At 41.8% G+C, this 12,818-nt stretch overlaps 1 protein-coding gene across 1 annotated transcript in view; it reads left to right on the top strand.

The window, feature by feature from the left end:
* The window catches only part of dcc (DCC netrin 1 receptor), a 1,312,938-nt gene extending 1,310,384 nt beyond the window's left edge, over positions 1-2,554 (top strand). The window contains exon 29 of the mRNA XM_073064089.1: positions 2,200-2,554. Within this exon, the coding sequence (XP_072920190.1) occupies positions 2,200-2,289 (90 nt within the window). The 3' untranslated portion in view covers positions 2,290-2,554. The remainder of the gene's footprint in view (positions 1-2,199) is intronic.
* The last annotated feature ends 10,264 nt before the right edge of the window (positions 2,555-12,818 follow it).

The raw sequence follows: 12,818 nt of genomic DNA on the forward strand, positions 1-12,818 counted from the left end.
CTGGTCACATCAACTTACACCTGGACCATAACCCTCAATACCCCTCTCATCCATGTACCTATCCAAATTACTCCTTTCATCCTTAACCCATGACCTCTGTCTGTAGGCTCACCCAACCTCAATGGAAAAAGCCTGCTTGCTTTTACCCTATCTATACTCCTCAGAAATTTGTACACTTCTATAAAATCACAGCTCCAAAGAATAAAGTCCTAACCTATTTGACCTTTCCCCATAATTCAGGTCCTCATCCTGGCAGCATCCTTGTAAATTTTCTCTGCACTCTTTTGATCTTTCCTGTAGGTAGGTGACTTGAGCTGAACACAATACTCCAAATTAGGTTTTATAGAATTTCAACATGACATCCCAACTCCTGTACTCAATACTTTGATTTATGAAGGCCAAAGTGCCAAGAACTTTTGTTATGACCCTATCTGCCCCTGATGCCACTTGCAAGGAATTATGGATCTGTGTTCCATTTAATAACCCAACCAATTACAAGGACATTTGGATTTGACTCAGGATTAGTTTAGAATTGTGCAGTCACCATCATTAGCAAGTGGTCTCCATGTTACCTTATGTTAGGTCTGCCTTCATTGTTGCATTGCCACAGTTATTGCCCTTGGCTAAATGCCCTTGTATTTGAGTGGCTTGCCAATGCAGGGGGGCAGTTAAGACTCAGTCACGTTGCTGCCAGTTTGGAGTTACATATCCATTACATTAAACAAGATATTGACAAAATAATTGCTTCCCTGATGGGCATTGGTAAACTGGGTGGTTTCTCAACCTGCAGCATTAAGGTTACTGTTGTTGACATTCGCATTTGAATTTCCAGCTCTTTTGCAGGATTTTAACTTGTTCCAGGCCTCTAGATTGGTAGTCTGGTAAATTAGTCATTATGCTACCATACCCCCTCATGTTTCATAGCATCATAGAGCACTACAGCACAGAAACAGGCCCTTTGGCCTGACCAATCCATGCCACGCTGTTAATTCTGACTAGTCCCATTAACCCACACCATACCCCTACCATCCATGTACTTACCAAAATTTCTCTTAAGTATTCCAATCAAACCGATATCCACCACATTTTCTGGCAGCTTATTCTACACCCTCACCACCCGCTGATTGAAGATGAACCCCCCCCCCCAGTTTCCCCTTAAATTCAGTGGTTCCATTTAATATCAGAGAATGTATACAGTATACAACCTGAGATTCTTACTCTTCACATACATCCTCAAAGCAGAAGAAATCTGCAAAGAATAAATGACAGAAAGCATCCCTTCCCCATCCCTCCTTCCACGGACAAGCTGCTCCTCCATCTTCTTTCATCCTTAACCCATGACCTCTAGGTCAAGTCTCATCCGATCTCAGCGGAAAAAGTCTGCTTGAATTTACCCTATCTATACCCCTCATAATTTTATATGCCTCTATCAAATCTCCCCTCATTCTCCAATGCTCCAGGGAGTAAAGTCATAACCTTATAGATTCATAAAGAACTCCAGCTCCGAAACAAGCCCTTCAGGCCATCTAGTCCATGCTGAAACCTACTCTGCCTTTCCTTATAATTCAGGTCCTCAAGTCTCAACATCATTCTTGTAGATTTTCTCTGTACTTTTTCAAACTTATCTGTCATCTCTGCCTCTTATCATCTTGTACACCCCTCATAGTCACATATTTTACATAAAACATTATACTGAGGTAACTAAAAATGTATCTTAGAGAAACAGGATACTATACTACACGACAGTTTACAACTTTGGTAACTTGTACAATGCTATTACAGCACAGGGTGTCAGAGTTCAGAGTTCAGTCCCAATGTCTTCCGTAAATGTGAGGATTTAGGATAAGGGCCAGAAGTTCAAGAGTTTGAAGTTAGAGGGCAAAATGCCAATATGGAATAAAATGTGCAAAAATACATAAATGCCAGCATGTATTTGCAATGTAAACAACATTATAAAAAGTGGTTTAAAGTGTGGCTTGAAGGGGAAAATGGGCTTATTCCGTGCGGTAACTCTAAATAAATAAATAAATTTCAATTCACAACTTGAAAGGTGATAAGTCAGTCACGAGGTATGTTATTAACCAAGTTTTGAACAGAGCTGGAAGCTTTAAGAGCCCTTGAAGTGAAAATGTTTTGTATTTTCCATACTTCAGAATGTATGCATGATATAAAATATGGCTGTCATGTCTCTTCATTCAGGTTTATGAGCAGAATGACTTGAGTGAGCAAATGGCCAGTCTGGAAGGCTTAATGAAGCAGCTGAATGCTATCACAGGCTCAGCGTTCTAAACACCATCACTACCTGCTAGAGATATGTCCACCAGGAGTCAGGTAGCATGCCAGTATTTACGTACTCACCTTGGGGCACCCAAAGTGCCCCCTTCCTCTTCAGCAACTTTCAGGTCAAGCAAGGAAATGCCTCGAAGGGACATTGTTCATCTCGTCAACCATTCCATTGTTCATCTGTATATACCACCCTGTCTTCCGGTCACGCACTGCGATTTTGTTCATGCCTCGTTCAGTATTTCAATGTCAATTCACCAAGGCAGCTTAATCAGAGAAGGTACAAGCCTGGCTGGCATAAGGAAGGGAGGTGGGATGGAGTGTGGTGGGCGGGGGGGGGGGGGGGGTATGCGGTTTGAAGATTGGTGGTGAGGGGTGGGTGCGATGCGGGGCAGAGGGGTGGAAGGTTTGGTGAGAATGCCCCGACTCTGTCACGGACAAATTCTTCCTCTGCCTCTAAGTTGAGAATGTAAATGTAGAATAGTCTTTGTGAACACCCTCCCTCCAGTTAGAAATTATAAAAGGGTAGGGCAAAAGCAGGGGAAATTATCAGATTTTAGCTCATCTTTCATGATCACTAGATTATTAGCACATAGAATAAGGGAAAAAAAGTAATTTGATACTGGCAAATAAATATTGATTATTTGAAAAGGAAATGTCTAGGTAGGATGTCAACATGAGGTAATACTTAAATAATTCCAAGTGTATCAGCTTTCATTTAAGAGGGTTATTTAGTCTCGGAAACCATAAGACCATAAAATATAGGAGCAGACTTAGGCTATTTGGCCCCTTGATTCTTCTATACCATTCCATCATGGCTGATTTATCATCCCTCTCAAACCCATTCTCCTGTAACATTTGACACCCTGACTAATTAACCTCTTCTTTAAATATACCCAATGACTCTGTCTGTGGCAATGAATTCCACAGATTCACCGCCCTCTGGCTAAAGAAATTCCTTCTCATCGCCATTCTGAGGGACATCCTGAGGCTGTGCCCTCCGGTCCTAGGCTATTGTTAAACTAGTAGGCTACTTAATGGTAGCATAGTGGTTAGCACTACGCTATTACTGCTTGGGGCATTGGAGTTTGGAGTTCAGTTCTCCCGCCGTCTGTAAGGAGTTTGTACATTCTCCATGTAACCACGTGGGTTTCTTCTGGAAGCTCCAGTTTCCTCCCACAGTCCAAAGATGTACCAGTTAGTAGGTTAATGGCTGATTATAAATTGTCCTTTGATTAGGCTAGCAGTAAATAGGTACGGTAGTTTGTTGGCCCGTGCAGCTCGTTGGGCCGGGCAGGCGTGGTCTGCGCTGTATCACTTGTTGAATAATCACTTTAGGCTAGAGAAAGTCAATATTTCCTCTCTGCGTTGGTATGTGCTGTGAGCTCACCATCCCTGCCAGAACTGTTCAGTCAACCTTTCCCACCTCCATTAGCACATTCATGTTCAACCTCCATTTGGTTCCATTGAAGCCAAGTTTCAGAATCAGAGACCTACTTAAAGAGTTGCACATATAGCTCCAGCAACCTAAAGGCAAATTTTTCCCTAAATTTCTTAAAGTTTAATGTTTCAACTGAATTTATTAGCAAAGTGCACGTACAGTATGCCACCATATGCTACCCTGACATTCGTTTTCTTACAGGCATTCACAATAAATAGCAGGAAGCACAATAAAATCAATGAAAAGCTGCACACAGAGATGGACAAACAACCAAAAGACAACAAACTGAACAAATACAAAAAGAAAAACAAAATAATAGATAAATAACTCATCAATAATATTTAGAATATGAGCTGTAGAATCCTTGAAAGTGAGTCTGTAGGTTGTGGAATCAGTTCAGTTTTGAGGTGAGTGATGTTATCCACTCTGGTTCAGTTATTACTCAGGTTGAAGGGTAATAACTGTTCCTGAACTTGTTGGTGTGGGTTCTGAGGCTCCTTACCTCCTTACTCTCTTGGTATTGCATGTACCATATGTACCATGACATATTCATCAGCAGTTTTACTGCCAGTTAATTATATTCTCTACATAATTCGACCACAAACATGTACCCGTAAAAGTTTTGATGTTTTGTTTGCTGTATTCAGTTGCTTAGTAACAAGAGGCTTGCGTCTGTATTGTGGAAACATTAATGCTAACAATGACAGAAAATGCACAGTACTGGACATTTCATCACCTTGCAATCTGCACCATTAGGATGCTGCTGTTATATTTTCTTCACCTTTTGAGGTGCCACAGTAGCGTAGCCGTTAGCAGGAAACTATTACAGCTCAGGACATTGGAATCTGGAATTCAATTCCGATGCTGTCTGTAAGGAGTTTGTAAGTTCTCCCTGTGACCATGTGGGTTTCCTCCAAGTACTCTGATTTCCTCCCAGTGCTCTGGTTTCCTCCCACAGTTCAAAAACATACCGGTTTGTAGGTTAATTAGTCATTATAAATTGTCCTCTAATTAGGCCAGGATTAAATTCTGTGCTGCATCTCTAAATAAAATTTTAAAAACTGAAATCAATATTATCAGTCTATAAACAGAGCATATAAAAACACTTTAATGTGTTTTAGGCATTGATTCAAATTCCATGTATAAATTTCACCATGCAGCTACACCATGACAACTGCTGAAATGAATATGTGGCCCATTACAATATATAAGCTGAGGCTACATAATTGTATATTTTAGGGCCCTTTCGGGATAATGGCGTCTAAGAGCATTTTACAACGTTATATTTATGATAACCCACAGGGAAAAATATTGGCAAGAGAAAGCTATGTGAGGCTGTGATATTTAATAGGATCCCTGGCTTCATTAAGCATGTCCCTGGACAGAAGGGAGATTTGAATCAATTTCTAGTAGTTCATCAACTTATCCTCTAAGGTAGATGTAATACCATTCCCTATGCTGGATCTTGCTAAGGAAATGTCAAGTGTTGTTAGAATATTACAATTGCTACCCCTCACCCTTTCAGAACAATAATCTCCAAGTTCTCTAGGAATGAAAACTCCCTGAAGAAGGGTCTTGGTTCAAAACGTTGTCTGTATATTCATTTCCATAGATGCTGAGTTCTTCCTTTCTTTCCTTATTTGTTGATTTATTGCGATACAGCATGCCTTTCTGGCACTTCTAAAACTTCGGCAAATGTCTACAGATGTGTTGTTATTCTTTTCCACACATTGTGGCGCATTGGGCAGATGCCACTGCACTAGATAGAAAATAGAACATAGAATAGTACAGGCCCTTCGGCCCACAATGTTGTGCCAACCCTCAAACCCTGCCTCCCATATAACCCCCCACCTTAAATTCCTCCATATACCTGTCTAGTAGTCTCTTAAATTTCAGTGGTGTGTCTGCCTCCACCACTGACTCAGGCAGTGCATTCCACACACCAACCATTCTCTGAGTAAAAATCCTTTTTCTAATATCCCCCTTGAATTTCCCACCCCTTACCTTAAAGCCACGTCCTCTTGTATTGAGCAGTGGTGCCCTGGGGAAGAGGTGCTGGCTGTCTACTTTATCTATTCCTCTTAATATCTTGTATACCTCTATCATGTCTCCTCTCATCCTCCTTCTCTCCAAAGAGTAAAGCCCTAGCTCCCTTAATCTCTGATCATGATGCATAAAACATTATCTGCATCATTACCTCGTGACTCTTAAAATCTATCCCTCAACTTATGAAAGCTAACAACCCATAAGCTTTCTTAACTACCCTATCTGCTTGTGAGGCAACTTCCAGGGATCTGTGGACATGTACCCCAGATCCCACTGCTCCTCCACACTACCAAGTATCCTGCCATTTACTTTGTACTCTGCCTTGGAGTTTGTCCTTCCAAAGTGTACCACCTCACACTTCTCCAGGTTGAACTCCATCTGCCACTTCTCGGCCCACTTCTGCATCCTATCAATGTCTCTCTGCAATCTTCGACAATCCTCTACACTATCCACAACACCACCAACCTTTGTTTCATCTGCAAACTTGCCAACCCATCCTTCTACCCCCACATAATAAAAATCACGAAAAGCAGAGATCCCAGAACCAATCCTTGTGGGACACCACTAGTCACAACCCTCCAATCTAAATGTACTCCCTCCACCATGACCCTCTGCTTCCTGCAGGCAAGCCAATTCTGAATCCACCTGGCCAAACTTCCCTGTATCCTATGCCTTCTGACTTTCTGAATAAGCCTACCGTGTGGAACCCTACCCTGGCTTACTATTAGAAGTGTGGTGGAGAGTATATTAACTGCTGCATCACAGCCTGATATGGAAACACCAAAGCCCTGAATGGAAAATCCTGTAAAAAGTATCAGATAAGGCCCAGTCTATCACGGGTAAAGCCCTCCCCACATTGAGCACATCGACATGCAGCATTGTTGCAGGAAAGCAGCATCCATCATCAGGGACCCCCAACAGTCAGGTTATACTCTCTTCTCACTGCTGCCATCAGGGAGAATGTTCAGGAGCCTCAGAACACACACCTCCAAGTTCAAGAATAGTTATTGCCCTTCAACCATCAGACCCTTGAACCAGAGGGGATAACTTCACTCAATTTCACCCACCCCATTCTTAAAATGTTTCCACAACCCAAGGACACACTTTCAAGGAATCTTCATCTCTTGTTCTCAATATATATTGTTTATTTATTTTTTATTATTTTTCTTCCTTTTTGTATTTGCATAGTTTGTTGTCTTTTGCACACTGGTTGTCTGCCCCCTTTCATTGATTCTATTATGGTTTTTGGATTTATTGATACGCCCTCAAGAAAATGAGTATCAGGGTCCCAACAAATATGTACTTTGGTAATACATTTGCTTTAAGCTTTGAACTTTGAACAGTCTAGGCAGCACTATAACAAGTGGTTGAAATTGTTTCTACTGCAGTGACAGGGATAATAGATAGAAGGGGATGGCAGGATGCTAACTAGAATGATTGAGCAGATAGATTGCCTGAAAGAAGAAACATTTAAGATGCATAATTTTTTGTTTTACTAGTTCTAAAATGTTTCCCAGAAATAACAAGTACTAAGCTGAGAGAGGTGAGTGGTGTCTGGTAACTAGCCTAATTTTGACAGGAATGGTGTTCAGTGGTGAGAGTGTAAGATAAGCAGGAGCTCTGTACAATATCTGCTGCAACATCACAAGCTCACGGATTACATGTTATACCCATCAACGTGAAACAGCACATTAATGGAACCTTATGAGCTTGTGTAGCAAGACAGAGGATTTGTGCTTATTGCAGATTGGTCACCTGGTTTGAGATTGTGCATGACTATGAGACTATAACCAATAGGAACAGTATCTATCTATCTATTAATCTATTCTGCCCATTGAGTCAGCTTCGCCATTCCATCATGGCTGATGTATTATCTCTCTCAATCCCATTCTCCTGCCTTTTTCTTATAACCTTTGATAGATAGATAGATAGATAGATAGATAGATAGATGGATACTTTATTCATCCCCATGGGGAAATTCAACATTTTTTCCAATGTCCCATACACTTATTGTAGCAAAACTAATTACATACAATACTTAACTCAGTAAAAATATGATATGCATCTAAAATCACCCTCTCAAAAAGCATTAATAATAGCTTTTAAAAAGTTCTTAAGTAGTTTACTTAAATACATTGAGTCCTAACCCCGGCACTTTAACATATCTTACTCCTGGCGGTTGAATTGTAAAGCCGAATGGCATTGGGGAGTATTGATCTCTTCATCCTGTCTGAGGAGCATTGCATCAATAGCAACCTGTCGCTGAAACTGCTTCTCTGTCTCTGGATGGTACTATGTAGAGGATGTTCAGGGTTTTCCATAATTGACCGTAGCCTACTCAGCGCCCTTCGCTCTGCTACCGATGTTATACTCAAAGGGTAGAGGCAAGACTAAGTGTGGTCCACCAGTCCTCCAGGTTTGGGAGTTTAGCTTAGGGTAACAACCCTGACAGGTAAAACAAAATTGTTACGGAAACAGCAATGAAGAATCCTTCTACATCTGACTGTGATGGTATTCCTGAGCCTCCACCCAGGACTAGTAAGGCTGACAGAAGTGAAAACCAAGAGGAAGTCACTAACATATTGAGGGAAGGCCTGAACACGCCAGAGATGGAGGACCTTCATTGCTGCCCTAAATGCCAGTCAACCTCTGCTTTAAATATACCATAAGACTATAGATATAGGTGCAGAATTAGTTCATTTGTCTCATCGAGTCTGCTCCGCCATTTCATCCTGGTGATCAATTTCCTGCCTTCTCCCTGTATCCCTTCATGCCCTGAGTAATCAAGAGTCTATCAATCTCTGCCTTAAATATACCCAATGACTTGGCCTCCGCAGCTGTCTGTGGCAATGAATTCACACATGCACCACCCTATAGCAAGACAGGATTAATATTAGTGCCAGGATGAGGAAGATGGCATGGGAATGAGGGGATGAGGCAGTGGGTATTAGAGTGAAGAATATCGAGTATGGCATGGGTGAAGTCAGAGATTGGGTGCAATAGTTGTGGATAGAGCGTGCGGTTGGAAAAGGGAGAGTACTGGTTTTAAATAGCTCAAGGTTGAGCCAGGAGTTACTGAAGATATAGAACAGGGAACATTATGGCACTCTACAGGTCCTTCGGCCCACAATGTTGTGCCAACCTTTTAACCTACTCTAAGATCAATCTAACCCTACCTAGTCCTCCATTTTTTCATATGCCTATCCAAAAAATTCTTAAACGTTCTCTGCCTCTACCACCACCCCCAGTAGGGTGTTCCACACATCCACTGCTCTCTATGTAAAACTCTTATCTCTGACATCCCCCTATATACTTTTCTCCAATCACTTTAAAAATGCCCCTTGGTTTTAGTCATTTCCACCCTGGGGAGAACCTCTGTCTGTCCACTCTACCTATGCCTCATCTTGTATCATCTTGCACACCTCCATTGAGGTTGTCTCTCATTCATCCTTCATTCCCAAAGGAAAAGCCCTGTCTTGCTCAACCTATCCTCATAAGGCATTCTCCCTAATCCAGGCAACATCCTGGTAAATCTACTTTGCTCCCTCTCCAAAACTTCCATGCTCTTGCTATAATGAGGTGACCAGAACTGAATACAATATTCCAAGTGTGGTCTAACTAGAGTTTTGTAGAACTGCAACACTATTATTAGATATGCAAGATATCCATTAGAAGTTTTAACACCGAGCCCTTGTCACATCATTAAAAGTTGTCTTGCACATTAGCCAGGTCCATGGGATGGTGGATCTCCTGAACATGTTGAGTAGTTCTTTCGAGCTCAGGTTCAAGATTAATTAATAAAGCATACATGAATATATCCAAACGAAACAGCGTTCCTCCAGGGCCAAGGTGCAAGACCTCAAAACATCCTCCTTAAGAGATAGTGCTTTTCAATTAGTACACAAAAACCCCATATTTGCAGAGCTGAGTGGTCAAGCTATCATGAAAAATATCCAACTGGTGCTAAGTGCCTCATATTAATAAAAGGTTCATGACTAATTTTGTTTGTAAATACCATCCTCTCAAAGCAACATGCAGTGCTAGGAAATTTCCTATACAGGGTCCAAGAAGGCAATCATTTTTTTCAACTTCCAGAAGTTTGAAATCTGAATCATTATTGACAAATCCATGGGGAATGTGTGGTTCCATGGATTAGTAAACCATTATACAATCCAAAATAGAAGAAATGTAAGTGTAATTATAGGCTGAAATTTAGATCTATGCATCCGGATACTCTGTAGATCCTGAAGACCCAAAACAACACACACACACACACACACACACACACACACACACACACACACACACACACACACACACACACACACACACACACACACACACACACACACACACACACACACACACACACACACACACACACACACTCTCTGAAAATGAATAAACAGTAGAAGTTTTGGGCCAAGGCACTTCTTCAGGACTGGAAAGGAACGGTGAAATTGCCAGAATAAATGGGTGGGTGGGGCACAGAAAGCAGGATAGCTGAAGCCAGGTGGGTGGGGGAGAGGGGATGAATTAAGAAGCTGGGTGGTGATAGGTGGAAAATGTAAAGGGCTGGAGAAGAAGGAATCTGATAGGAGAGGAGAGTGGACCAAGGGAGAAAGGGAGGGAGGAGGGGCACCAGGGAGAGGTACGAGGCTACAGTGGGGAATGGAAGCAGGGGGAAGGGGAAAGGACAAAAATAAAAACATGAGAAATCAAAGCCTTACACACAAAATGTGATGCTTTGGATTTGTTGTGTTTTCATTGTTTTCCTCCCCCTCCTCTCTTCTTCTATTCCCCACTCTGGCCTTGTACCTCAGCTGGCCAGGCTGCATCTATGGGAAAGAGTAAACATTTGACGTTTTGGACCGAGACCCTGATGAAAGGTCTCAGCCTGAAACGTTGACTGATTATTCTTTTCCATTGATGCTGCCTGGCCTGTTCAGTTCCTCCAGCATCTTGTGTGTTACTGAGGGTGAGGGGAATTTTTTTATTGGAAGGAGAAATCAATATTCATACCATTAAGTTGGAGGTTACTCAGGTGGAATATAAGGTGTTGTATACCATCAGGCTGTTTGTTGTCTCATATAATTTATCATTAAAAAGTCACAAGTTATTATTTGGGGACTACTGAACATACTGCATCTTGCAGCTATTAAATTTTTATGACCACTTTCAATAATTTCTGTCAATTAACTTTCAAAATGTTGAAATCTACTTGAATGACCTGACCAAACTCTGACACCAAATATACACGCAGAGGCCGCCTAATTAGATACACCTGTACACCTCCTCGTTAATGCAAACATCTAATCAGCCAATCACGTAGCAGTACCTCAATGCAGTCAAGAGATTCAGTTGCTGGTCAAATCAAACATCAGGGTGGGGGAAGGAATGTGATCTGAGTGAATTATAACTTTGACCATGGGCTGATATGAGTATCTCAGAAACTGCTAATCTCCTTGGAATTTTCATGCACAATAGGCTCCAGAGTCCTTAGAGAAACAATAAGCATCATGTCAGGGGTATTCTTTGTTATGAGAGAAGTCAGAGGAGAATGGCCAGACTTGGTCAAGCTGACAGGAAGGTGACAGTAACTCAAATAACCTCGTGCGTTACAACAGTGGTGTGCAGAAGATCATCTCTGAATGCATATACTGTTGAACCTTGAAGTGGATGGGCTACTGCAGCAAAAGACCACACCAGGTTTGAAGGTATACCTAATAATGTGGCCGTTGAGTGTAATGCTTCCATACAGTTGAACTGGGATACAGAGGAAAGTCTACTGACAGCAGCAGGTTAGTGCTGAATGGTTGAAATGCCGAGAAACTCAGCAGGCCAGGCAGCATCTATGGAAGGGAATAAAACAGGCGACAGTTCAGGGAGAGACTCTTCATGAACTCCACCAGTTCTTTGTACGTGTTGCAAGGAATACTCAATGCATTAAAGACCAGGAGTGTCACCAAACCCTGATAACTGGATCTGAAGAAGCATCTATCTTTGTGCCTTTAGAAATGAGTGACACCACCTTTAGTCACAATTTGAGGCCAGTATAAAACCATAAGAGATTCTCTTCTGCATCCTACTGTTGCAAAGTGAGACCATTTAAGTTACTTTTTATTCCACTCCATAGCCTGACCTGCTGAATTCCACCAGCATTTTGTAGGTGTTGCATTTGGCAGGATTACCTGCATCTAAACATCTACATGTATTATTCTAGGCCAGGTTTTCCCAACTTTTTTTATGCCATGGACTCCTATCATTAACTGAGGGGTCCATGGACCCCAGGATGGGGACCTCTGCTCTAGTTTGAGAGGAGACTCCTAGTTGCAAATGTTCATAGCCTCCTTGTAATTCAGCCTTAACAGCAAATGACCTCCTCATCCTTACCTCACATCACATCATGCTGTATCAAAAGCAGCATTATTATCACCGGCTGTTAGAAGACAATAAGACACACGAGCAGATGGCCCATCGAGCCATCTCTGGCATTCTATCATGGCTGATTTATTATCCCACTCAATCCCACTCTCTTGCTTTCTCCCCGAAACCTTTGACGCCCTGAATAATCAAAAATTTATCAACCTTTGTTTCAATTATACCCAAGGACTCTACAGCTGTCTGTGGTAATGAATTCCAGGTTCATCCCCCTTTGTCTAAAGCAATTCCTCCTTATTTCTGTTCTAAAAGGACACCCTTCGATTCTGAGGCTGTGCCCTCTGACCCCAGACTCCCCCAAGCTACAGGAGACATCCTCTATATGTCCCATCTATCTATGCCTTTCAATCTTCAATAGTTTTCAATGAATTCCCCCCTTAGAAGAAGTGTTTTTTCTAAACTCCAGTGAGCACGGGCCCAAGGCCATCAAATGCTCCTCATAGGTTAGCCTGTTCATTCTCAGGATAGTGATGCCCCGTTTGAACAGTGCGTTCCCCAAACCAGATCCGATTTTTTAAGTAAACATAAGAGGTTCTGCAGATGCTGGAAGTCTTAAGCAACAAATGATTTTTTGCATGTTGTGTGTGTTGCCTACATTTTAACTGTT

This window comes from Hemitrygon akajei, chromosome 13 (assembly GCF_048418815.1).
Source record: "Hemitrygon akajei chromosome 13, sHemAka1.3, whole genome shotgun sequence".
NCBI classification, from domain to species: Eukaryota; Metazoa; Chordata; class Chondrichthyes; order Myliobatiformes; family Dasyatidae; genus Hemitrygon; species Hemitrygon akajei.